Here is a 27982-nt window from a genome sequence, read left to right as displayed (position 1 = left end):
TTATTCCAAAATTGCCTATAAATAGATATTGATTTTGGTTAACTTAAACAACTAAACTTACAAACATAGAAGGGCAATCTCGCAACAAAAAAAAAAACATGTCAGGTATTGTCATAAATCCTTATTAATACTTTTTTATTGTTATTATTATTATATATAATATATATTTTAGTCCTAATTTTTCATTTTTTAAAAATATTTTTTAGTTTAATGATTTCTTACAAAGCACTAAATATATATTAAAATAATAACACCATATTAATCAAATTTTAAAAAGTATAATCTCATTTGTGTGACCAATAGGTTGGTTAAATTAATGAAAATAGTATTTTTCTATATATATATATATATATTTAAAGTTTCAATAATATTTGTACATTAAAAAAAAAAAAAACACGTACCCTAAGTTTTAGATGAAAACGGTGTTAATGTTTTGTTTCAAAAATATTTTTAAACTTTAAAAAACTTATGAAAAATACATTTTTTACTTTCAGAAATATTTTTAGTATATAAACAGAACCGTTAATTTCACGTTTAAAAAATAACCACGAACGTTTTCAAGTAATCTTAATATCTTTAAAATTTTGAAAAAAATTAAAAAGTTTGGAAATATCTATGAAGTATAGATATATGACTTCATTCGATATATTGATGTTTTTTTTATGTTTTATTTTTTAATAAAAGTTTAAGGCTAACAAAAATGTAATTTTGAAAATTTTAAAAAAGTTTAGAGTATTTATAAAACATTTTTAAGTTCAAGGGTATTTTTAATAAAATACTAACGGTTTCCATCCAAAACAAATGGTAAGAGATATTTTTATAAAGTTTAAAAGTATTATTGAAATTTCTAAAAGTAAAAATTGAAATTAGTATGTGTTTTTATTAATATAGTCTCTTCAAATGGTCTAGGAAAGTCGTCTTGGCCAGAGTTGGTGGGGAGGGATGCGGAGGAAGCAGTGAAGATAATACAACAAGAGAATCCTTCTCTCGATGTAATTCTAATGCCACGAGGCCAAAACTTCGCAACTCTTGATTATAGGGAAAATCGAGTCCGAGTCTTTAATGACAATAATGGAAACGTGAGTTCGGTCCCTCGAATTGGCTAAACACCCTTGACAATATGTAACACCTTACTACTTGAATAAAATAAATTAAGGTGTGTTTCTCAGCTTAATCTCAACTATATGAGTATCTAATAGATAAATATGGAATTTCATCTCAAAACTAATTACGAATGAGAAAAACGTATAAAAAAAAAGCTTGAAAGGCTTCGAAAAATTCATACATATAGGTTGTTCTAATTTGTATTCGCCTATAGCTAATACCTTTGTTTCGGTTGGGAGGAGAAACAACACAAATCGAAAAAGCTCGTTTTCAACGCCAAAATATTACGTAGCAACACCTCACAGGTATCGAATGTTGATGCTAGAAATTTTTCATCGATGATAATGTAAATAATTATCAAATATATTTATATTTTTAGTACTTGAAAACGAGAAACAATAAACATCAACATTATCAAACGGAGCGTGAGAAGCTCAAGAATTCATAATTATTTGACAAAGTTATTCATTCTTTCCCATTAGAATTGAATGGCAACGAAAAACAATTAAACGAATGTTCAGGTGTTTCGTCGATGTAAGATCACACATCGGTTGGGGAGGAGAACGAAACACTCTTTATAAGGGTGTAGAAACCTCTCCCTAGCAGACGCGTCTTAAAAACGTTGAGAGGAAGCCCGAGAGGTAAAGCCACAAGAGGACAATATCTGCTGGTGGTGGGATTGGGCCGTTACAAATGATATTAGAGCCCGACACCGAGTGATGTGCCAGCGAGAAGGCTATTCCCCGAAGGGGGTAGACACGAGGTGGTGTGCCAGTAAGAACACTGGCCCCAAAGAACACCTTGATTGGAGAAAGAAACGATTGCTAGCAAGAATGCTGGACCCTGAACTGGGGTGAATTGTAAGATCCCACATCGGTTGGGGAGGAGAATGAAACACGGTTTATAAGGTGTGGAAACCTCTCCCTAGTAGACACATTTTAAAAACCTTGAGGGAGAGCTCAAAAGAGAAAAGACAAAGAGGACAATATCGACTAGCGATGGGCTTGGGCCGTTATAGTCAAATTATTAAATCTAGAGTTGTTTAGTCTATAAATTAATCTAAAGTTTTGAATTTTGTATGCTTATTATAAATTTATGCATTTTTTTATTATACTATATAGTTTGAACTATATTCCGATCAAAACGCCCTCATCACCAATCAAGTAGCCTCAAATCTTATCTAAAATGAAAAGGTAGAACGAATGAGCATAAAATACTCATTATCTTTCTTTTATGCTTACAAATCGACTCCAACCATACTTAGAAACTATTTACCATATATCTAACTCGTGTTTCCCAATGGTGTTAACCTATATTTTCTCTCTAAGATCACCGTCGATCATAATTATATTGTGGTTAAGACTAGGGCAGCTCTCGAAGGTTATTAATACTAAAGAAATATTACTTCTAATTCACGTAATTCTTGAACTCATAATAGAGTTTTTAACAGCTTATTACTTGTCATTTAATTCTTAAGAGCTTATGTCAATCATTGTATTCACGTGACCGAACTTCTCAAAGCTTATATTAATAATTGGGTTCACATCGTTTAGCACCTCTAAGAACCCTTGAAACCGATGTCAAATGACTTTGCACTTCTATGCTTATCACATTGGATTCATTATTGTTCAAATGTTCTAGCTATACTCTTTATTTTTACCTGTTATCGGTTCAAAGTATGTATGTGTGTGTGAGAGAGGCATAACCTCACGAATAGTCCAACTCCATAATATATTCAAATCTTGTCATAGAGATAAATCACTTCTAAAGATTAATTGACGACTCTAATAATTTTCTGTTATAATCATGTGGGAGAGATTCCGATGTCTGTCAACTATTATGAATAACGCAGACTTGTCCTTAAGAACAAGTTCATAGACAAAGGATAGTCGGAGTTTTTCTAAACAGTCTCCACATAATAATTTGATGACGTTATCTATCACATGCGTTTTAAGACACATCCCTGTATTATCTAACCTATCTAATACAATTTTTGAACCCTGTTTATTGAGAGAGTTCACATATCACATGCTTTTGCCTTGTAAATTCCTATCAGAAATTTCTAATTTTGACGTTTATTTTTCTACCGTTAAAATTGAAAGAACTATAACATAAAAAAAAATTAAAATATTCGTATAAATAACTTGATATGTAATCTTTTATGATAATTCAAATTTTCCTATCACCAACTAGAAGAACGATTATTAAATTTGGGCGAACACGTGGAAGAATTAAGTGTTTAATACAGATTTAAACAATTACTACGAAAATTAACACCATTGACGAAAAGGAATCGAAGAACATGACTTACTAGAATGGCCATTTTCGTAATACCGATCCTTCCTTCGAGTCAAATCAAAAAACTTGCTGTAATAGGCCAACGAAAACTTAGCCACAAAGTAACTCGAGATTGAAGGAGAGAAAAAAAGAGTTGATTAGGAATATATTTAATTTGAAGGGTTGAAATTATTATTTAATGTATTAAATATATTAAAATAAAATATATTTTCTTATATTGAATACATTAAATATTAAAATAATTAATGCATATTATATATTTAAATTTAAATGAGATTAACGTATATATTAAAATATTAGATTTTTTTGACCAAATTTTTTCGAGTTAAAGAAATTTCAAATCTTGGAAAATATTTAAGAGACTTGTCAAACATGATTTCTGAAAAGGTACGGTTTGTAATGCTTTATTTTTAATTCGTAATAAAATCAAACAAAGATGTAACATTTTCGATGCGGGAATCAATAATTCATTCTCGTCCTAAAGTTTTTATCATACCTATATCATATTCGAAATTGTTATAGAGATAACAATATTATAACTTTACAATAAGTCTCGAATAGGTTCGGAATTTAAATTTTATTTTATTTTATTCCTTAACAATAAAATAATAAAATATTAGGTTGAATTATTCCAAAATTGTCTATGATTTCGTTAACTTAAACAACTAAGCTCGGCAAACTCACAACATCGAAAACAATGTCAGGTAGTAGTTTTTAATGCAATGATGTATTGATATTAGTTCAATATGTATTGATATCATTTTGATATCATATTGATACCATTTTATGTATCTAATAAGTATAGTTTATATGGTGAAGTTATGTTGAACGAAGAAAAGTGGCGTTGGCCAGAGTTGGTTGGGATGGATGGGGAGCAAGCAGTGAAGAAAATACAGCAAGAGAATCTTTCTCTATACGTAATTCTAATGCCACGAGGTGAAATCAGGGCATCGACCGACTTTGTGCCCGATCAAGTCCGAGTCTTTGTTGACCATTGTGGAAAGGTGAATTTGATCCCTCGAATTCGCTAAGCACCCTTAACTATATGTAACACCATACTTATAATAAAGTAAATTAAGGTGTGTTTCTCACTTTAATCTCAAATATATGAGTATCTAATAGATAAACACGAAATTTCATTTCAATATTAATCGAGAACGAGAAAAACGTATCCAAACTGGCTGGAAAAGCTTAGAAAAATTTATACATCCGAGTAGTATCCATTTAATGTTTGAATATCATCATTCAATTTGAAAACCAAAAGCCTAGGTGCCAACACCAAAATATTAGGCAACAATACTAGCACCCTATGTCGATGCCAAATTAGGATAACCATTTTGTCGATAACAAATATTTTTTATTTTTTTATTTTTCTCCTTTTTGTAAGAAGTCAGACGTTTACAACTTTGTGGAGACCTATATGTTTGGTAAACAGTCGCTCGGGCCTGGTCATTATACCCTCCTTTGTGAGAAGGCACCCGTTCTCAAATTACGGTGCTATTTTATCTTAACAATAAAGTAATTAAAGATTAGGTTGAGTTATTCCAAAATAGTCATTCCCAACAACAAAACAAAAATGTCAATAACAATTAATTAAATTACAAGTTTAATAAAATTTATTTAAGACGAGTAATTTTTTTCTCCAAATTCTACTTTGTATTAGAGTAGTTCATGGGATGAGACTAGGAAGTCTTCTCTATCCTCTCTGTCATTACCTATTTATTTTTGTAGGAATTAGGTAAAGATTCTCTGTGGATCTTGATGGGTCGAAGTGAATCTACGTAAACAATAAATGGGAATTTTTTTATTCGGTTCGAAGTGGATCCCAATAAATTAAATGGATATCTCTACTTGTTACACGTGTTTCTAATATTATGATTCAAATTAGGTAAATCATGGCCTGAACTCCTCGATGCTGCTATTGCAATAAATTTTATAAAGGAAGATGATTCTCAATGGCAGCCATAAGTGCAATCGGTAGCATTTCCAGTGCCACCAGATTATGTACCCTTTCGAGTTTTTCTTCTTGTCAATATTACATAATGTTATGGTTAAAGTTCCTCATAATGGTTGAAATGTCTTGAATATGTATGGTTGATACAAAAAAGAAATGTCTAAATAAAGTTGAGCATGTTTCTACTCTGACTTTTTTATACAAAATATAATAAAATTTATCAATCCTAGAGCTTCTCGATCCTTAAGCTTTCACTGCGTTTCAGGACAACATCAACTGGATCAACCCTGAAGCCTATTGGTCTTTGAGCTTTCACCGAGATTCAAGACAACGTTAACTAGATCAGTTCTGGAGTCTATCGATTCTTGAGCTTCCACTACGTTTCAGGATAACGATCAACCCTAGAGTCTACCGGTCTTTGAGCTCCACCCATTTTAGGATAGCGACAATTGGATCAAGTCTAGAGCCTACGGATCTTTGAGCTTCCATTGCATTTCAAGACAACGTCGACTAGATCTACTCTAGAGCCTACCAATCTTTGAGCTTCCAACCCATTTCATGAGAGAATCAACTGAATCAACCTTAGATCTTACAGATCCGTGAGCTTCCACTACTCCATGGTCATGGAATCTGGCTTCACACTGGGTAAAGGTATGAGAAGATCTTTTTGGTACAGTAAATCTTCAATATGCATGTTCCAGAAACTGAAATCAAATCAATTCAAACTTCTCGATCCCAATTTCTAAACTTTTTATCTTCACAATTGTAGTGAATCTCTCCTAGCTCGGATACCATTTGTTAGAATCACAGAACTCACACATTCAATTTAGATGAAGAATATAAATATCAAAATAGAGAAGATACAATAAGTATACATTATGAGTTCAAAATAAAATTCTATCTTATAATTGAAATAGAAAAATATATAAGATTATATTTTAAAAACTAAATTGAAGAATAGATAAAATTCTATATTAGAAACCAAATAAGAGAATAGATAAGATTTTAGAAACTTTTAAAATATAAGGCTCAACAACCTAACAAGATAGTATGGACTAACTAAATGCTATATAATTAATTATGACAAAGAAGGCAAATATCCATGAGTTGACTAAATAGATTAATATTACCTTTTCCATTGTAATATCCTAACTCTAACGTTACTAGATATTATCCGTTTTTGTCTGTAACGTATCGTCATCAGCCTCATGATTTTAAAACGCATCTGTTAGGGAGAAGTTTCCACACCTCTATAAAGCATGTTTCGTTCTCCTCTCTAACCGATGTGAGACCTCACAATCCACCCTTTTTGGGGCCAGCGTCCTCATTGGCAAACAGCCCGGGGCTTTGAAACCATTTGTAATAGCTCAAACCCACCACTAGCAAATATTGTCCATTTTGGCCCGTTACATATCCCCATCAGCTTCACGATTTTAAAACACATTTGCTCGGTAGAAGTTTTCGCAACTGTATAAGAAATGCTTCGTTCCCTTCTCCAATCAATGTGGGATCTCAAATCCACCTTATTTTACAAAATAATCTTTCAACTATGCATTGATTGAATTAGATTAATAGGTACATTAATTTATTCTTGAGTTCTTTAATTTTGGAATAAGAGTATATATTCTGTAATCAATCAAAGAAAAGAGTGACATTAATTTATTCCAAAATTGCCTATTTATAATCACTTCATTAACTTAAACAACTAACCATGCCTTAATTCAGATGTAAGAAAGCAAAAATTATGTCCGAGGATGGAAATTCAGGTATGCCCAATTGCCCATAATACACACTTTCTTTTCAATCAATTTTTTGGTTTAACTTTTTAAATGCCTCATTTGCTTAGGAAAGAGGACTTGGCCTGAGCTAGTGGGCGAAGATTGTTGGGATCGATACCAGTTGTTAGCTCTGATACCAGTTGTTAGGATCGCACAACAACGCACACACTCGATCTAGATGAACACAAAGAACAGGATAGAGAAGATTGCAAGGAGAACTCTGGCTAAAAGGATTTTCTTTTTTTTTTATTGATGACTTCAGGCATGTACAACAACAAAGAATACATAGAATAGAAAGTTCATCTTTAGTTGCTTTACCAAATTTAGCCATTTATTATATATAGTTATTTACGATATATAGATTTATTTTACCATATATAGCTTTACTATATATAACTTTACTATATATAACTTTACCGGATATAACTGTTGACCCAGCTATAAATAAGGAGCCGGCTCCATAACCTAACAAAGATGGGAATAAGGCTGTAAAGATCATAGAGGAGAGAATCCGAATGTGGTCGTAGTCTTACAAGCTGGGCCAGAGATCATATCCAAACCATTGTATGGTCCCGATGGCAGTATCATAGGCTACCAAGCAGTCTCAGGCCACCCGCCATACGCAGTTCCTCCCGACCTCGTTGTTGTTGAAGTCGTTCTTGACGTCGAGGGGAAGATCGAAAAGGTTCCTGTCGTTAGAACATCCTAAAATTAACTTAAATTAGTGAGAAAGATCATGAGTACATAAGGAACACTGTCTTAGTTCGTATAAAACCTTTGGGAGAAATAAAAGCAAAGTCATGAGAGCTCATGGGTCAAAGTAGACAATGTTTTAGTAAAAGTAGACAATGTTTAAATAAAGTGGAACATGTTTGACTTCCTAAATTCATCTTCATTCCGATGTTTTGTTCAATAAAAATGATGTAATTTAGCAGATATGGTCTTTTTAAACTTTAAAACCCAGTCTACTTGGGAGAGGTTTCCACATCCTATAAAGAATGTTTTGTTCTCTTCCCCAACCGAGGTGGGATCTCAGGTTTCCACATCCAATAAAGAAAATGTGGGATCTTATAATCCACTACCCTTGGGAGCCCAACGTCCTCGCCCACACTCGTTCCCTTCCAATTAATGTGGGACCCCTCAATCCATCCCTTTCGGGGTCCGGCATCCTTGCTAGCACACTGCTTTGTGTCCACACCCTTCAAGGCTCAACTTCCATGCTGGCACATCGCCCGGTGCACACCGCCTCGTGTCCACCCCCCTTTGAGCCTCCTCGTTGACACATCTCCAATGCCGGGCTCTAATACATTTGTAACAGCCCAAGCCCACTGTTGGCAGATATTGTCCTCTTTAAGCTTTTCTTTTCGAGCTTCCTCTCAAAGTTTTTAAAACGCGTCGTCAGGGAGAGGTTTACACCTCCTATAAAAAAAAAAATTGTTCTCCTCCTCAACTCATGTGTAATCACACATATTAGTAATTTGTGTTCTAATATTTTATTCATGGGTTAAAAAACACAAAGTTGAATTATGTTTAGAATGAAAAAAAAAAAATTATATGCTTTATGAAATAATTTAGGCAAATTTGTAAGACAACATTTGACGTTAAAATAGGGATTTGCAAACCCTATAAAGTATTAACGTAAAAAGAGTGGATAAGGGTTGACGTGTCACTATTTGGCATCAGCAAAACTCTATCCAGTCGAGGATCTATGGACGCTGTAACAATCAAGGAAAAAATTCCTCAAACCCTTAGAGTTCCCTCTCCATAAAACTCTCAATCAGCCTCCATCACGTGGATTTAATTTGGCAGAGTAGGAAGATCATTTCCTTAAGGCATTCGCGTCAAATTGCAAGTCCATATGGGTGGACGACGTTGTTGTGAGAGAGCAATTGAATTGAGTAGGGAAAGCTCAAGAATGAGTTACCTTATAGAAGTGCTTCAAGAGCACACATGTATTAGTTGAGCCATCACCTCGTGCCTAAAGTGAATGATTTCATAAGAGTTATCGAGACTAGCATCAGCTCGAGAAGAGAGCAATAAACTGGAGGTGAATGACATATAGAACAAAACTGTACTAAGATTAGAGAAGTGTAAGTGTAGTGTTTGCCACATGAAGGTAGTCTAGGTACGAAATTAGTTGAAGTGCAATGCCAATTAGGGATGTGTTACAAACTTTTAGACCTTGTTTCTGAAAAGAGTGGTCACGATGAGGAAATGTAGGGATACACAACCCACCTTATTAATGTAAACGGATAGGAAATGTCACAATACAGATATTTGTGCAGTTTGGAGCATACGCATAGTTGAGGTCAAAGTGGCCATGTTTGGGGTGCTCTCCCCTAGCTCAAGTGAAGAGATGACGTTACTAGTTTTGTCATAGTTTATCAGGTGAGTCCTAGACTCAGTCCGAAAGAAGGGCAAATTCGATAAATCGAGTTGATCACTGTTGTGTATTCACTTTAGTTTTCTAAAGTATTATTGTAATCCAATAAAGGTTGAAGGATTAACATATCTTGAATTCTACCACTTCAATGGTCAATTCAAATGGCACTTCAGTTTTTTAATTATATCCCCTTGATCTTACGATTATTGAAGAGTTTGCACCTTTTTTTCTCAATAAAAATGAATTCACTCGATTGAAGTAGAGATTTAAACTTTCGACATCAAAGCTATATAATATGGGAACTATTAAAAGATTGTCAGTTAATTTTTAATAATGAACTCGTCTCGATTGATAACAGTCTACATCTGTGTTGTTTTTTTTATGATTATGAGTCGGTATGGATAGAGTCGTGCCCATGATATGCATAAGTTTTATGGTATCATAAGAATGCTGTGTGTGGGGACAATTAAGATATCAACAACTATTTCTTAATCGTGAGCGTATTTAAAGAAGGACAAGTATCCAAACAAAAATATATAGTAGTAGTAGGCACAAAGATCGCTCCTTCTTTTGATGATAATAACACTATAAGGTCTAATAGATAATTTATTTTTAATGACGAAGATAACATTATGATTCGTAATAGAATACTAGATGAACTTGAATTATTCACGTTAAAATTAAAGCTTTAAGCCATTAAAGAAAGTTTCTCCCATGAGCATACAAATATTTAAATGTCACACAAACATTCAAATAAACCATACTATAATTCAAATATTATGGTATATTCTACCTTATTTAATCCCCGTCTTAATTGTTTCAAACATAGATATTCAAATTATTTCAACCAACTTGAGGAACTTCAACGACTTTATCGTTTATATTAACAAAAACTCGAACTCGATCGTGTCTGAAATCTTTAGTTCCTCCAGTCCCAGCTAATAGCACGATTGTCTTTACATCAGGATTATCTTTCTTTATAAGATGTACTGCAATGGAGGATTCGATGAATACGAGTTCCGGCCACGAGGATTTACCTAAGTAATTGAATCGTGTAAGAAAAGAGGGACGGAAAAGAGTTAATGAAACGCTCGAGTGAGAAGGAGTTCTACAAACCTGAAGGAAGAGTGATTTCTTCATCCATCTTCTTCAATCCCTTTTACTTTTGCTAAGTTGAATGAGATGGTTTGATAATTAGGTAGTGATATTTATAGCAAGTTTGGATCTTGGAGGCTCTTTTATGAAATGGAATATTATATTGGCAACCTTCATTTAAAACTCAAAAAAAAAAAAAGTTTGAAATAAACTTAGAAAATAAAAGCCACCTCTTTTACAAATAAAATATAATTTGTTTGATCAAATAAGCTCATAGCCGCCGTGGAGTTTACCATCTCGATGGTACTATTTCTCTTTACATTTTCTCTCTTTTATTCTTTATGTTCTTCATCTCGATCAAGTGTATGAATGGTGCGAGCAGTCGTCCTTCCATCAGATAATTGATAGTCTTATCGCATTAGATAAACAATAATTTAACGTTACAAAACGATTAAGTACATCGTCACAACTTGTTGAATAAATTTCCCCTCCACTAGGACAAATTGCATTAAAGGCCAAATACAACTAAGGCATGGCAGCCTCACTTAAAAATTCATTCTTATCGCATCCTGCTTCTCTCCCACATGTCTTTAGCAATAAGATAACGTGGTCAAACTTTAGAGCTAATTATATATTAAGTTTATTATATGGTCCAAAAGTTGGGGCGGCCTGCCCTTAGTTCCTTCCCAATTTGGGAAGCCATCCATCAGATCATTCCCTATAAATATTCATACATAACCCTTTGATATTTGCATTATCCAAACACTACCCTTCCACCAATACATAGATATCCAAGAATCCCTCCATCAACTTCATCCAAAAATGGCTGATTTTTGTCCTCCTGGTATGTTTACCTTACTAGACTGCACGAGGTCGTATAGTTTCGATTTGATTTTAAAAATTAAGTTGCTGGTACGATAGTTGATTTGATTATTTGGTTCGGTTTTATCAGGAAAGAATAGGTGGCCAGAACTTGTTGGAATTGAATCAACGATTGCAGAGCATATCATTAGGAAAGATAATTCCAATGTGGAACGTGTCGAGACTATCTTAGCTGGAAGTGCAGTGACTGAAGATCTTAGGTGCGATCGAGTTAGGATGTTTGTTAATATAAAGGGAATAATCGTTCAAACACCAACCATTGGTTAGAAAAAAAACTATAAAAAAAATGTTGATGTATTCATATGTATTGGTTTTCTTTTAAGTGTTATTGTAAGCAATAAGGGTAGAAGTATTCATATCTCTTGAATTCTACCATTTCAATGATCAATTCCCTTTTCTTTTGTGTTTCTCCATGGTATTTGAGAATTCTCTTTAATGGCACTTCAAGTTCGTCCTTTTTTTTTTTCTCCCACAAACTCTCTTTTTTTCTCTCTCTCTCTAACTCTCACTCCCGCCTTCTCTCTATAACGCTCTAAGAAATTAAATATCATATATTTCTTTTAAGTTCGAACTTCCAAAATTTTATTGACCGTCTTAAATATCAAATATCTTGAGGTAGAAAAAAAATATTGACAAAAATTTGAGAAACTCAAGAAAAATTTGAAGTAAAAGGTCAACCATTTTTACTTCTTGCAATTAAGAAGGAAGAGTTTATGGTTTTGATAGAGAAGTGGAGAGAAACTCAAATTTGTTCCAAAAGGTGGTTCGGAGTTAAAATTTTGTTGGAGTTCTTTATTGTCTTCGGAGAACCATAGACTTTTGAATCATCCGAACCATAGACTTTTGAATCACTCAAATATGTCAAGAATGGAAGAAGAACATAAGATATAGATTTTGGATTCTTAGTTTTGGTTTTCGGTAAGTCAAAAGCATTTCTTGAAACTAGATTTTGAATTTTTGGTTTGTTGTTAGAGGAATTTCACACAAGTTCCATGAAACAATCTCAAGTTGAAGGGAGCCACAAAGTTGAGTTTAGACCTACTTTAAATTTGAATATTTCTTCATCAGCTTGATTTTAAATTAATAGAAAAATATTTGTATAAACATGGATTAAAATTCTACAATGTTCTGAGTTACTTATAGAAAATTATGAAAATTTAAAGAGAATAAAAAAGAGTAAAAAACCTATAAGAATTTGGAAATAAATGGGTGAAACTTGTGACACCAGGAAATTTGTCATGATCTGATTTTTTAGGTTTTCAAACCAGAAAATAAAAATCAAAGATGAAAATCTCATAAATTTAAATCTAAATAATGACAAAGAACACTAAAATTAAATATAATATAAAATTCAATTACAATATAAAAGAAAAAACGAGGGTTGAAGCCAAACTCCTTGAAGAGAACCCTTACTCATCATAAGCTCAAACCAAGTAGTGTCAATGGTTGCAACCAAAGAAGTCAGTGTGAGATAAGACATGTGTTAGCCAAGTTCTAAATTGTAAGTCCATATGGGTGGACGACATCGCTGGGAGAGAGCAATTGAATTGAGCAGGGAAAGCACGAGAAAATGGGTTGCTTACCTTGTAGAAGTACTTCAATCGAAGTGAGCACACATATATTACTGAGTCATCACCTCGTGCCTAAAGTGGATGGCTTCACAAGAGTTATCGAGACCAACATCTGCACACGAAGAGAGCATTAGGCTGGAAGTGAATGACATAGAGAACAAAACTGCAACAAGACTAGAGAAGTGTTTGTGCAGTTTTGGCACGTGAAGGTGGCCTAGATGATAAATTGACTGAAGTGTAGTGTCAACACAAGTATATGTTAGGAACCCAATAAAGGCAGAAGTATTAACTCATCTTGAATTCTCTTTGCATTTATGTTTCATCCTGTATTCTGTATTTGATATCGCTCTTTAATAGAACTTTCACTTTTCTAATATATCTTCTTTTCCACCATTATCGAAGAGTTTGCACCCTTTTTTCCTCATTATTTCTTTGAAGGCGGAAGAAAGATGAATTCACTCGAGGGAGCATAGATTTAAACTTCGGATATCAAAGTTATAAAATATAGGAACCATTAAAAGATGGTCAGTTAACCTTTAATAATGAACTTGTCTCGATTGACAAGAACTTGCATTTGTATTCTTCTATGATTATGAGTTGACATTAGATAGGATCGTTTCTTGATATGCATAAATTTTATGGTGCGATAAGAATACTGTTTGTCGGGGCAATAAGGAGCTCTCCAACTATTTCTTAATCATAAACATATTTAAAGAAGGGCAAGTGTCCAAATAAAAATAGATAGTAGCATCGGACACAAAGTTGCGACGTATGAAGATGATAACACTATGAAACCTAATAGAAAATTTGTTTTGAATGACGAAGTTGGCCATTTGAATTATTTATGTTAAAATTATAAAGAGAAGTTGCTCCCATTTGCATAAATGCCAAACAAACATTCAAATAAACCATACATATAATTCAAATATTATGGTAGAAAGGTCGATTCTACCTTATTTAATCATCGTCTTAATTATTTCAAACATAGATATTTAAATTATTTCAACCAATTTGAGGAACTTCAACAACTTTATCGTTTATATTAACAAAAACTCGAACTCGATCGAGTCTGAAATCTTTAGTAACTCCAGTCCCAGCTAATAGCACGATTGTCTTTACATCAGGATTATCTTTCTTTATAAGACGTACTGCAATGGAGGATTCGATGAATACGAGTTCCGGCCACGAGGATTTACCTAAGTAATTGAATGGTATAAGAAAAGGGGGACGAAAAAGAGTTAATGAAACACCCGAGTGAGAAGGAGTTCTACAAACCTGAAGGAAGAGTGATTTCTTCATCCATCTTCTTCAATCTCTTTTACTTTTGGTGACAATGAGATGCTTTGATAATTATGTAGTGATATTTATAGCTAGTTTGGATCTTGGAGGCTCTTTTAAGAAATGAATGAAATAAAATATTAGAGATAATATCCCAATGTAACCACATGTTTGAAAATGGAGTCCTATATGGACAACTTTGAGATAGAAATAGGATAAACTTAGAAAATAAAAAGCCACCTCTTTTAAGCATAAAATATAAATTGTTTGACCAAATAAACTCATAGTGGTACCACGTATATTTCTCTTTACATTTTCTCTCTTTTATTCTTCGTGTTCTTCGTCTCGATCAAGTGTATGAATTGTGTCATCTTAACGCTAGGTTTATAAAGTTGTATTTATAATACATTAGAAAAATGATATTATTTGAGGCAGTCGTCTTTTTATTGTATAGACGATAATCTTATCCCGATAGATAAACGATACAAAACGATTAAGTACATCGTCACAATTTATTGAATAAGTCCTTATCGTTTATATTAACAAAAATCCAAACTCAATCCAGTCTTATATCTTTATTCACTCCAGACCCAGCTAGTAGGACGATTGCCTTCACATTAAGATTATCGTTCTTTATAAGACATACTGCAACGGAGGATTCGACGAATATAAGTTCTAGCCACGAGGATTTTTCTAAACAATTGAATCATTAAAAGGTTCGCAGCCTCATTTTTCAATTTCATTGAAAAATCATTCTTATCGTCTTAAGAGATGAACTCATCTTTGCATCGTTCTCTCCCACATGCCTTATGCAATAACATAACGTGGTCAAACTTTAGACCTAATTGTATATTTTCATTATACGGTCCAAATTTGTGGCGGCCTGACTTTAGTTCCTTGCCAATTTGGGTAGCCACCCATCACAATATTCCCTATAAATATTCATACATAACCCTTTGATATTTGCATTATCCATACACTACCCTTCAACAAATACATAGAGATCCAAGAACCCATTCATCAACTTCATCCAAAAATGGCTGATCTTTGTCCTCCTGGTATGTTTCCTTTTCTAGTATTTTCATACTTGAATTTGTCGTCTAGTTTCGATTTGGTTTTGAAAATTAAATTGCTTGTATGATCGCTGATTTGATTATTTGGTTTGGTTTATCAGGAAAGAATATGTGGCCAGAACTTGTTGGGATTGAATCGACGATTGCAGAGTATATCATCAGGAAAGACAATTCCAGTGTGGAACGTGTTGATACTATCTTAGCCGGAAGTGGAGTGACTAAAGATATTAGGTGCGATCGGGTTAGGATGTTTGTTAATATAAAGGGAATAATTGTTGAAGTTCCAACTATTGGTTAGAAAAAAGTATCCAAAAATGTTGATGTATTAACAATGGTTTTCTTAAGTGTTATTGTAAGCAATAAGGGTAGAAGTATTCATATCTATTGAATTCTACCATTTCAATAATCAATTCCCTTCGCATTTGTATTTCAACATGTATTTGAGAAATTTATGTTTTGTTTAGAGATTATGGTGAATCTTCCTTCTCAAGAATTATTAGATTTATTAGGATGGTTAATATTTGTTAAATAGAAATATAAGAAAATAAAAAAAATTATAGAAAATTTCAGTCTTCCTCCACATAAAAATAATTGAAAAAAGTTTAGTAAACGCGATTTAGAATTGTGAGGTTGACGGTGATACATAACCAGTTAGAGTTAGAGTAGACAATATCTATTAGCAGTGGACTTGAGCTATTACAAATGATATCAAAGTCAAACATCGGGCGGTGTGTTGGCAAGGACACTGGGTTCTAAGGGGATGGATTGTGAGATCCTACTTCAGGTGGAGAAAGGTCTTATAAAGATGTGAAAATCTCTCCCTAGCATATGTGTTTTAAAACCGTGAAACTGACGGCGTTATGTAACCGGCTAAAATGGATAAATCTACTAGAGGTAGGCTTGGATTGTTATATTATTTATTCTCCCACCAATCTTAAAAATAATTTTTAACTATTTGGAAGTTAATTTTAATTAATTATGAACTTATCTCCGTTCATAAACTTATCTCTGAATCATCCTTGTCGGGATCTCATAGTGCCTTAAGGATATTATGTCTAGGGATGATTACAAGATCTACAACGTCTTAATCGTGAAGTTTATTTAAATAAGAGAAATAATCTATAAAAATATGAGCAAGTAGTTCACAAGTTCGATAGCCGATTCCTCCTTTGACGATAACGATATTACGAGACCTAATAGAATATTAAATGAGTTTTAAGGAGTGGGTAGTGGTGAAGACAAAAACTCATAACAAATTATTGACTTGTGAAGAAAAGTTGAGATAAGAAAGAGATAAATATTTAGAAGCCAATCATATTTTATATTCAAATCATTCATATTGATATTCATTATCTAATTTGGATCTTGGAGACTTTTAATTAATCAATAAAATTGAATATTATATTGGCAACTTGTATTAGTAATTAATAAATGTGAAATGTTTGAAAATGGAGTCCTAGAAAAGCACGTTTGATATAGAAATAGGATAACTTAGAAAATAAAAAGCCTCCTATTTCATAGTTGAAATATAAATGTTTGATCAAATAGTATTTTTTAAACATGAGTTATCCATTAAGAATCTAATAAAATTCATAATTTTATTAGAGAAAGATATATTTTTATAAGAACTAAACATTTTTTTTTATAAGGGGATACGCGTTTTGAAAACTTTGAGGGGAATTCATTGCAGGGAAAGCCTAAAAAGGACAATATCTGATAGCGGTGGACTTCAAGAATTTAAATGACATTAGAGCTAGACACCGAGCGGTGTGCCAGCGAGGATGCTGAGCCACGAAGAGGGGTGGACACCGGGCGGTGTGCTAGTGAGGATGCTGGACCCTGAATGGGGGTGGATTATGAGATCCCACGTCAATTGAAGAGAAAAACTCATCTTTGCATCCTCCTTCTCTCCCACATGTCTTTTGCAATAACATAACGTGGTCAAACTTTAGACCTAATTGTATATTAAGTTTATTATACGCTCCAAATTTTGGGGCGGCCTGACCTTAGTTCCTTGCCAATTTGGGTAGCCACCCATAAGATTATTCCCTATAAATTATATTCCTACATAACCCTTTGATATTTGCATTATCCAAACACTACCCTTCAACCAATACATAGATATCCAAAAACCCATCCATCAACTTCATCCAAAAATGGCTGATTTTTGTCCTCCCGGTATGTTTACCTTACTAGACTTCACGAGGTCGTATAGTTTCGATTTGATTTTGAAAATTAAGTTGCTTGTATGTTCCTTGATTTGATTATTTGGTTTGGTTTATCAGGAAAGAATAGATAGCCAGAACTTGTTGGGATTAAATCAACGATTGCAGAGCATATCATCAGGAAACACAATTCCAATGTAGAAAGTGTTGAAACTATCTTAGCTGGGAGTGCAGTGACTGAAGATCTTAGGTGCGATCGAGTTAGGATGTTTGTTAATATAAAGGGAATAATTGTTGAAATTCCAACTATTGGTTAGAAAAAAACTATCCAAAAATGTTGATGAATTGATATGTATTGGTTTTCTTTAAGTGTTATTGTAAGCCAATAAGGTAGAAGTATTCATATCTCTTGAATTCTACCATTTTAATAATCAATTTCCTTTGCTTTTGTGTTTCTCCAATGGTATTTGAGAATTCTCTATAATAGCACTTCAATTTTCACGTATTTTAGGGATCTAGATTATTTCTAAATAGAATAGTAATAAAGAAGAAAAAAAAACGAAAAAAAGGTGAGTTCATGATTGAGCTCCTTTCACATGGTCTTGGAAGAACCATTTTAGGCTTTTGAATCACTCAAATTCATCAAGGATCGAGGAAGAACAGAAGGTATGGATTTTGGATACTTAGTTTTGGTTTTCTTTCCGATCCAAGAGGATTTCTTGAGATTAGGTTCTGAATTTTTGGTTTGTTGCACAAGTTTCCTGGAGAAATCTCAAGTTAAATCGAATTGAAAACTGGAGTTCCGATGATCCTCAAGAAATTTAAAGATTTGTAAGTTTTATATTTTAGACTAACTTTGAATCTGAATATTTCTTCTCGTGTTTGATTTAACTTAATAGAAAAATATCTTTATAAGATGGATTAGAATTCTATAACTTTGAGAAGGAACCAAAGTTATGAAAATCCAAATAAAATAGAAAATAATAAAAAAAAAATAATTAGAATTTGGAAATAAATCAGTGAAACTCGTGATACAGGTGACGGAAGTGGGAATCTGTCATGACTTGACTTTTTAGGTTTCGAAACTCGGACTATGACTAAAAAGAAAATAAAAATAAAAGTTTAAAATATGATATAACTTAAATAGAAACGAAAACAGCACCACTAAAATTCAATACAAAATAAAATTTAATTACAAGATGTTGTTATAAGCTAAAGACGAGCAAGCAATAACAATGGCAGCTTTGATAGCATATAATCCGGATAGGAAGAATTAACAACTAGTCACATCCCCTATAATATATTTTGAGACATTTTAGCCTTAGTGCATATAGACATGATTTTGGTAATTGTTCATATACCTCGTATTGAGACAACAAGAACTAGTATAGGTCTATTCTAAAATGAAAGCAAGTAAAAACGGGTTTGGAACAGGCATGTAGCCATGAACAACACATCCTGAACAAGCACAACCAGGACATCTAACATGCGACCATAAGCAACACGTCTTGGACAAGCAAGACTGTGACACGTCTCAAGTGTGCTTCATGGAAGCATACCTGTGGTCTCTACATGACATGTGGCTGGCCCGGATAAGTCATGTTGTATTGAGTCGGGTCTTGCGAGTGGTTCAGGTCGATAGACGAATCAGATCAAGGTAGAGCGAGTCAGAGCATAGCAGGTAGCAGGCTTGGGTCCTTAAAGTGACAAACTCTTGAAAGTATGATGGATGATTAAAGTATGTGTATGCCCGATTTCAATGATTTACCAAATACCATATGATATTAGGCCAATTATGAACATGATAGGTAATTTAGTTAAACAATTTACCATGGACTACCTATAATAGTTGGCAGAGACGACAGTCATTTTCTCCTACGATAAAGACGATATTATGAGACATAATGATAATATATTTTAATTGACGATTACGACATTATCGAATCTAGTAGAATATAAAATGAACTTTAAACAGATAATAGTGTTTAAGAACAAGAGACGTGACAAAGTTAAGATAAGAAAGAGATATAAATATTTAGCATAAACATGTTTAGCATGCATAAACATTCTTTTCTTATTAATTAAGTTTCAACTTCTTTAACTTTTTGTGGATCGTTATTCAACGATATAGAACTATCAAATAGATTGGATCGAAGGCTTAGCAACCTCATTTTCTAAGTGCATCAAAATTTCATTCTTTCACGAGATAAACTCATCTTTGTATCCTCGTTCTCTATATTCAAGTTTATTCCCTATAAATATTGTAAGGTGTTCAAAGTTTATAAGAATATTTAAAAGTTTATTGTACGGTCTACCCATAAGATTATTCCTTACAAATATTCATAGATATCAACTTCCGGGACTTATTTCCTACAAAATCCTTTGATATTTGCATCATCCAAACACGACCCTTCAACAAATACATACCCATACATTGACTTCATCCAAAAAATGGATGATTTTTGTCCTCCCGGTGGGTTTCTCACCATTTCTGGTTTTAGTACTTCTCTCCTCAAGATTCATCTTGGGATGAAAATATATGATTTGTAGAATAGTTTCAATTAAGTTTTGAAAATCAAGTTGTTTATATGATCATTGATTTGTTTATTTGGTTTGGTTCATCAGGAAAGAGAATATGGCCCGAACTTGTTGGAATAGAAGCAACGATTGCAGAGAAAATTATCAAAAAAGAAAATTCCAGTGTAAGTTTTGTTCAGATTATCATACTTGAAAGTGGAAGTCCTATAACGTCGGATTTTCGTTGCTATCGAGTTCGACTGCGTGTTAATATAAATGGTGTAATTGTTGGTATACCATCGATTGGGTAGAAAAAACTATCCAAAAATGGTGATGGATGCACATGTATTGTAAGAACTCTTTTCTTACTTGAATAAAGTTGTTACTGTATTCATGACTTAATTATGAAATGGGACGATGTCATGAACTTTGTATATTAATTTGTACATTAATTGGCCATTGGTTGGCTGTTGCGGATCATTTCCTTCGTTTTCAACTGACTTACGAGACATTGACACGTGACATGAAAGAATAATTTATTTGGTTTTTGAAAGGCCAATGGATGCGTGTGTCTATATATATATAGAGGTACAAGAATCATGAGCTCCTTGTCATGTAAAACTCGAACTGACCCTCACAAAAATGAAAAGCTAAAAAGATGGAAGACTCAGCTTCCATGGTGGATTTGATGGTACAATTTTGTACTAACATATCATTTTTCCTCTACTCTGAACCCTCTCTGCTATGGCCATGCTCAACCTCATTCATTGCAGCCCAACAAAAAGGAATGAACCATGGTTCAAACTGATGGCTGATACCCATTTTAAGATACCTTCTTCCCCTTAAAGTTGTGTATATCTGCATAAGCAAGACCAAGAAATGGTTAAGACACGATCAGGGTATTTGCCACTGACAACAGCCCCAAGCCCATCGCTAGCATATATTATTTGTTTTGGCTCGTTACGTATTGTCGTCAGCCTCACAGTTTTAAAACGTGTCTGCTAAAGAGAAGTTTCTACACTCTTATAAGAAATGTTTCGTTCTTCTCTCCAACTGATGTGAGATCTCACAATCCACCCCTTTTGAGGACCAACAATCCTCGCAAGCACACTACTGGGTGACTGGCTCTGATACCATTTGTAAGAGCCCAAGCCCACCGTTAGCAGATATTGTCCACTTTGGCCTGTTACGTGTCGTCGTCAGCTTCACGACTTTAAAATGTGTCTTCTAGGGAGAGGTTTCCACACTGTTATAAGGAATGTTCCGTTCTCCTCTCCAACCGATGTGGGATCTCACAATTCACCCCCTTTGGGGGTCTAGCGTCCCTCGCTGGCACACCACCCAGTGTCTAGCTTTGATATAATTTCTAATAGCTCAAGCCCACTGCAAGCAGTTATTGTCCGTTTTAGCCCGTTACGTATTGTCGTCAGCCTCACAGCCTCATAGTTTTAAAATGTCTGCTAGGGAGAGGTTTCCACACCCTTATAAGGAATGTTTCGTTCTTCTCTCTAACTGACGTGGGATCTCACAATCCACCCCCCCCCCCCCCCGGGGGACTAACGTCCTTGCTGGCACACCACCCGATGTCTATCTCTGATACCATTTGTAATAGCCCAATCCCACAAGTAGCAAATATTATCCATTACGTATCGCCGTCAGGCTAACGGTTTTAAAACGCGTCTACTAGGGAGAGGTTTTCACACCCTTATAAGGAATGTTTCATTCTCCTCTCTAACCCAATGCGGGATCTCACAATCCACCCCCTTTTGGGAACCAATGTCCTCGCTGGCACACCACCCAGTGTCTGTCTCTGATATCATTTGTAACACCTCAAGCCCACAGCTAACAGATATTATCCATTTTGGCCTGTTATATATGGCCGTCAGCCACACAGTTTTCAAACACGTCTGCTAGAAAGAGGTTTCCATCCCCTTATAATGAATCCTTCGTTCTCCTCTCCAACATTATGGGATCTCACACATATGAGTTTGAAGTTTCAATGATTTAAGCTTGAAATTACTTCAACAAGTTATATCCACTACTTGATTTCCACCAATTCTGCTAGGCAACGTCCAGTGGCTATAGATTCAAATTATAGATTGTGCATGAGAATCATACTGACATTCATGTTCATATGAGAAATCTAGAGCTCATACCATGCTTTGTTGGTAATGCTTACCATATCATGCTGCATGAACTTTGGAGCGAGGTCGACGATCGAGCCGAATGCCGATTTTACACAATTCTTGTAGCTGATTAACGATATTCCGAGCAAATTGCAGCCCCTCCTCGCCGTATCGAAGAGAATTAAGAGAGTGTTCAAGAAAATCATGATCAGCTTGTAGTGCTTCCAACCTGCCAGTAAGCTCTGAAATCTTATGTTCAAGAGCAAGGAAGTCAACCTCCTCTAGTTTATTTGCACAACTTATCGGATCTTTCACCTCATATAAGCTTTCTTCACAGCCAAAATGACCATTCTTATCAACATCAACCAGCTCTCCTTCTGGTGTAGCTGTTCCATTACAGTTGCTTTGTTCTATGTGCCTGGATGAGCCATTCTCTTCAATGCTCTCTTCCCCTTCTTGTTGTCCATTAGTGAATATTCTGCTGATCTTATCCTCTAAGCTCTTCAAACATAGCTGAATGTAGTGTTTTTCATCTTCAAATTCTAAACATAAATTTGGATTATTCAAAGATCTGTAGCTTTCTTTTGATGCCTTTAAAATTCTTGATTTAAAGGAATGATTCCCATTATATTCATGGTGTTCTTCATTTGAATCATCACTATTTTCATGTTCATCCTCGACTATCGTGTCGACCGTGTAAATCGACCTATAGTATTCGAGCTCAGCTTCTAACTCTTGGATGTCTCGATCCTTTTCGTTCAAGAGTTCGTTTGCTTTCTCTATAGCTTCTACATCATATTCTGCTTGTTCTTCCATCATTCTCAAGTAATGAAGAGCATCCATGTTCATTGTTGCTTTCTCCTCTTGCAACCTTGTAATCATAGCCATGGCTTGACTTACCGCAACCTCGGAAGCGCTTCGTTCTTCTTCCAACTCGTTATACAATGAATTAATGCATTTCTTATCGTATTCGACTTGTCGTTTTAATCTATCCACAATACTTTCGCCTTCGATCTCACTTACATTGCTTCCATCAACTGATTCTACTGATTCCATTGAGACTGACCTATGAAACTCCGGTATTACGTCGAATCCCGACGCAAACTCTTCTTGTAAATCGTCATACAAAATGCTATAATTGTGGCCTTCATCGTTCGAGGATGGTTGATTAACATGTTCAATATCAGGTTCAGCAAAGTTGAAGACGTGTTCCTTATCGCTCACAAGAGACCTGCTAATGCTTCTATGATCCATATCATTATTAGTGTTCATAACAGCATATTCATAGACAACCTCATCTATGGGACACTTCTCAATTGTTGTGCTAATCAATAGAGATTGCTTCAGATCATTGGTAACTAGATCACTCTCGGTCGACTCGCTAACAACGTCGATATCATCATTAATGTTCCTAATATCAGATTCATAGGGATCCACTATGGTGCTAATCAATGGAGACAGCTTCAAATCATTTTCAACTAGATCTGTTTCCTTCTTCAAAGATTGCCCAATAGAGATATCATGTTCCTTATTACTCTCGGAGGACTCGTTAACATTGTCGATATGATCGTTTATGTTCTTAATAGCAGATTCATAGGCAGTGATATCAGTTTTGGAACACTCTTCAACTACTGTGTTCATCAATGGAGACTGCTTCAAATCATCATTAACTATATCAACTTCCTTCTCCAAAAACTTTCCTATAGCAAAATCGGAGTCTCGTTCCTTATCGCTCTCGAAGGAGGACTCACTTACACTATCGATAACCGTGTTCCTATTACCAGATACATAAACCACCTCATCTATTTTAGGACACTCTTCAATTGTTGTGTTGATCTTGATGACTTCTTGTTCGTTATCACTCTCGAACGACTTGCTAACACAGTTATGATCCATATCGCCATTCGTGTTCTTCATAGCAGATTCATAGACCACCTCCTTAGTGCTAATCAATGGAGATTGCTTCAAATCATTAGAAACTATATCAGCTTCCTTCTCCAAAGGGTGTCTTGAGGAAAAATCGATATCATGTTCCTTATCATTCTCAGAAGAATCACTGTCACTATTACGATCTGAATTATCATTCTTGTTCCCAGAAGTAACTTTGTTTTCTTCATCACTTTCAGAAGACTCACTACTATGATTTGTATCATCGTTAGTGTTTCTCAATGTCGAATGATCCTCGAGCGCATTGGAAGATGGAATTTCCATGTCGTTTGTTTCGGTCGTCTCAGCTGCCATATATAAACAGGGTTAAAGCAAGCAATCAGGCAAGAATGGGAGGAATTACCACATGGGGAGAGACAAGAATAGAGATAGATACTTACATGTCGTTAACTTTCCTGCAATTTTCGGGTCGTGATGTGATGTGATGAACCGAGGAGAGCGGGAAAGAATGGACTCCTGGTTGAGAGAATCTGTAAGCTCGCTTTTCTCCATTGAATCCGCACGAGAAAGTTCCAAGGCGATGCAGGGGATGATGCATCATTCAGCTAAATAAGTTCAGCCCATGTAGAAGGGTTGGCAGTCGGATTGGCTGGCCAAGGCAGCCAATTCAACTTGTTCAGTCCATGAAAAGTAGCAGCATCACAAGCAAGAGATATCACGTCATGGGGCTTTTGCACATCAACCTGCACAGCATATGGTTCTAAAGGTGAAGACCTTGAATCAACAAAAGTAATGGATGGCTAAGCCTGATCACTATTATTGTAATGACGCTTGAGTGAAACTTGTGTTATAGATTGAAGAATACAATCTTCTTTAAGCTCACTTCCTCATCTTTTTCAACATTAATGGTTTTCCTTTTGCTACCATTGCTCTAGAATTTCATGAGGCCTTCCATCTATTTGCCAACCATAAAACCTTTAGATGATGAATATTTTCGATGAAGGGGACAATGTAATAGCCCAAGTCCACTACTAGCGGATATTGTCCTCTTTGGGCTTTCCCTTCCGAGCTTCTCTCAAAGGTTTTTGTGAGATTCCACATCGGCTGGAGAGAGGAACGAAACATTCTTTATAAGGGTGTGAAAATCTCTCCCCAACGCATACACGTTTTAAAAACCTTAAGGGGAAGCTCGAAAGAGAAAGCCCAAAGAGGACAATATCTGCTAGTGGTGGGCTTGGGCTGTTACAGTTTTAAAGAGCATCCGCTAAGGAGAGGTTTCCACACCCTTATAAAGAATGTTTCGTTGCCCTCTCCAATCGATGTGAGATCTCACAATCCACCCCCATTCAGAGTCAACGTCCTCACTGGCACAAATGGTGTCAAAGCTAGTCACTGAACGGTGCAATCTACTGGTCGAAATAGAGCTAGACTCTCTCCATAGTAGACGCGTTTTAAAACCATGAAACTAACAACGATACATAATGGGCCAAAGCAGACAATATCTACTAGCGGTGAGTTTGGGTGGTTACAAATGGTATCAGAGCAAGACACCGGTCGGTGTGTCAGCAAGGACGTTGAGCCCTGAAAGGGGGTGGATTGTGAGATCCAACATCGTTGAAGAGGGGAACAAAACATTCCTTATAAGGGTGTAGAAATCTCTCCCTATAGACGCGTTTTTAAACCTTGAGGGGAAGCTCAGAAGGGAAAGCCCAAAAGCGGACAAAATCAAACCAACCTAGCGAGGAATACATTACAAGAAAAAGAAATGGGGGAGAAATTAAGACGAATGCAAGGAAAACTACTAAGAAAACAGAGATTTTCAAGAAGAACACAAATCAAACCAACTCCTCATTCATGTGGGTATTGGAGAAAAACTACAATATATTCATTACACCTAAAAAGAATGACAAAAAAACAGAAGAATGAGTGCTCATAGGGGATTTTCTTTTCTTCGTGGGAGAGAGAGGAAATTGATTTAAAGTTGTTCTAGATGTAACGCTCTAAAAGTGGATTGAAGAACAACATGCCAATACAGACCTCCAAATCATGCTAGAATGCAGATAATCTGAAAGCAAAATGAGAAGAAAAAAGGGCAACCCCAATCTCAAAACGTTCGATATTAGGCCATGAATCAACCAACGATTATATGAACAAGAAAGAACAGAAAAAACCAGATTGAATACGACAATGCACAAGATTTCCAGATCCAACAAAAACCCAAATACAAATTTGTATGAACATTGAAGAAAATCAATGAAACTGGGGAGATTAATCAGAAGAATCGCAACCCACCAAACAAAAAACAGAAGCAATACAACCCAGAAGAAAGCTCAAATGCTATAAGAATCAATACAAATTTTGATGATGAAATCAAAAGTAATGAAAATATGGTTACCTCGTTTGAAGGTGGAGGACGATCGGGAAGAAACAGGGAGAGGAAAAATTGATTTGGGACGACAGATTCCAATGGAATTGGAATTAGAAAGAAGGCTTTCGCTAAAACCGTTGGTGGAAAAAACTGTATTTCTTTCGTACGGAGGGCCAAATTAGGACCGAAAGTATTAATAATTTGTTTAAAAAATAATTTTAAACTTTTTTAAAAAAATTTATTAAAAAAATAATAATCTATGTATGTTAATACTACGTCCAAGATTTAATGGGTATTTTTTAAAAAATATCATTAATTGTAAGAGTATTTTTTAACTTTTTTTGAAAAATTGAAGGGTGGAAATGAGAGTTTTTAAAGCTAAAGGGTATTTTTGGAATAAAATATTAACGATTTTTTATATGAAATTAATGGTATTTTTAATAAGTCTTTTTAACTTATTTAATAAATTTTAAAGTTTATGGAAATACTAAATATAAAGTTTGAAATTTAGAATTTTATGTAAATATATGTATGATCAACATCTGAGTATAAAATTTAATAACGTATCATATAATTTTTAAATTTTAAAAATAAAATAAACACAAATATAAAGAATAAGGGATTAAATTGGTTAAATTGTTATCTTAGGTTGTACCACATCGGAAAGGTTAGCGAATGTCCGCTACTATATAATTGCAATTCCCAAAGTACGGAGCAACAAACCGCGGAACGAAGTGATTGGGCCAGTTGTTCCTTTAGGGTTCAACGGGCTCAGGAAAGTCCCCGGGCCACTCACTGCAGAGATGCAGACCCGGTAACGGGTAAACTACGATTCCAACGGGGCCGTTGCATTGCACAATGCGAGGGGCTGAGACACGTGTGGAGCCTTAGAGCCCGCTGGATCATAGATATTACTGGCCGAATTCACAGATATTCACTTAGCCATAAATGGAATGGTTAACAGAACGGGGCTTACGATTCCGCGGATTTTTTTATTAATTATTTTTTAATTTTTCCTCAATTTTTAAGGGAAAAAAATAGCTCTAACTTGCACCATCAAAATTTCAGTATACAACGAAATTATATATGTTATATAATATATTAATAACCAAAAACCAATAAAAACTAATTTGGGGTTCATGTCGAGAATTGGGTAATTTGGGGTTCATGTCGAGAATTGGGCTCTCCGATTTGATTTATATACTTGGTTAAATTGGAGATTCTTCGATATGATAGGAAATCTCGATAAAAAAAGCAAGTATAACTGTCCATTGAGACCAATAGTTAGTGAGGGGATGATAGAGTATATCGAGTGTCATACAAAGATAGATTTGTTTAATAAATTTCTTCGTTTTTTAGAATGACAAAGTGAATATGAACTTGTCCATTCCAACCGACTGTTGAAAGAAAGACTATTGTATAAAAACCGAACGAAGAAATTTGTTCAATAATACTTGCTTACAAATTAGGAAATTTGAAGGTTGCTTGAACAAGCAGGATCTT

The 27982-nt window shown here is 34.7% G+C and overlaps 2 protein-coding genes, 3 long non-coding RNA genes and 1 other non-coding gene across 6 annotated transcripts; 4 read left to right on the top strand and 2 right to left on the bottom strand.

The window, feature by feature from the left end:
* The first annotated feature begins 4223 nt into the window (after nucleotides 1–4223).
* LOC147789136 (ethylene-responsive proteinase inhibitor 1-like) lies at nucleotides 4224–11901 on the top strand. Its single transcript, XM_087118231.1, has 3 exons — nucleotides 4224–4428; nucleotides 11361–11456; nucleotides 11565–11901. Exons 1-3 carry the CDS (start codon nucleotides 4224–4226, stop codon nucleotides 11759–11761), a joined length of 498 nt encoding a protein of 165 aa, XP_086974357.1. The 3' UTR covers nucleotides 11762–11901.
* Nucleotides 10266–10801, bottom strand: LOC147789137 (uncharacterized). Its single transcript, XR_015411900.1, has 2 exons — nucleotides 10634–10801; nucleotides 10266–10554 (listed from the first exon to the last, which is right to left on the bottom strand). It is a non-coding gene; the product is annotated as an uncharacterized LOC147789137 (long non-coding RNA).
* A 5220-nt stretch (nucleotides 11902–17121) lies between the features above and the next one.
* On the top strand, nucleotides 17122–18037 carry LOC147789135 (uncharacterized). Its single transcript, XR_015411991.1, has 2 exons — nucleotides 17122–17594; nucleotides 17702–18037. It is a non-coding gene; the product is annotated as an uncharacterized LOC147789135 (long non-coding RNA).
* Nucleotides 18038–19770: 1733 nt separating this feature from the next.
* LOC147789134 (uncharacterized) lies at nucleotides 19771–20500 on the top strand. Its single transcript, XR_015411890.1, has 2 exons — nucleotides 19771–20054; nucleotides 20207–20500. It is a non-coding gene; the product is annotated as an uncharacterized LOC147789134 (long non-coding RNA).
* Nucleotides 20501–20578: 78 nt separating this feature from the next.
* On the bottom strand, nucleotides 20579–26642 carry LOC111811616 (uncharacterized). The gene is made up of 4 exons (XM_023698551.2): nucleotides 26507–26642; nucleotides 24552–24854; nucleotides 22278–24458; nucleotides 20579–20956 (listed from the first exon to the last, which is right to left on the bottom strand). The coding sequence occupies exons 2-3, from the start codon at nucleotides 24661–24663 to the stop codon at nucleotides 22282–22284; spliced, it is 2289 nt and encodes a 762-aa protein (XP_023554319.2). The 5' UTR covers nucleotides 24664–24854; nucleotides 26507–26642; the 3' UTR covers nucleotides 20579–20956; nucleotides 22278–22281.
* A 556-nt stretch (nucleotides 26643–27198) lies between these two features.
* Nucleotides 27199–27467, top strand: LOC147789133 (RNase MRP). The gene has a single exon (XR_015412020.1).
* The last annotated feature ends 515 nt before the right edge of the window (nucleotides 27468–27982 follow it).

This window comes from Cucurbita pepo, chromosome 15 (genome assembly GCF_057944985.1).
Source record: "Cucurbita pepo subsp. pepo isolate OVF chromosome 15, ASM5794498v1, whole genome shotgun sequence".
Classification (NCBI taxonomy): Eukaryota; Viridiplantae; Streptophyta; class Magnoliopsida; order Cucurbitales; family Cucurbitaceae; genus Cucurbita; species Cucurbita pepo.
This window is presented reverse-complemented; position numbering and strand designations above follow the sequence as displayed.

What these genes read in the sequence shown, in the direction of transcription:
- LOC111811616 (XM_023698551.2), bottom strand. Translation starts at nt 24,663, where the DNA reads ATGGAGAAAAGCGAGCTTACAGATTCTCTCAACCAGGAGTCCATTCTT. An exon ending in TGCAGGAAAGTTAACGACAT is followed by an intron (nt 24,459 to 24,551) that starts GTAAGTATCTAT and finishes TATATATGGCAG; the next exon opens with CTGAGACGACCGAAACAAAC.
- LOC147789136 (XM_087118231.1), top strand. Translation starts at nt 4,224, where the DNA reads ATGTTGAACGAAGAAAAGTGGCGTTGGCCAGAGTTGGTTGGGATGGAT. An exon ending in GAATTTGATCCCTCGAATTC is followed by an intron (nt 4,429 to 11,360) that starts GCTAAGCACCCT and finishes AACCCTTTGATA; the next exon opens with TTTGCATTATCCAAACACTA. An exon ending in GGCTGATTTTTGTCCTCCTG is followed by an intron (nt 11,457 to 11,564) that starts GTATGTTTACCT and finishes CGGTTTTATCAG; the next exon opens with GAAAGAATAGGTGGCCAGAA.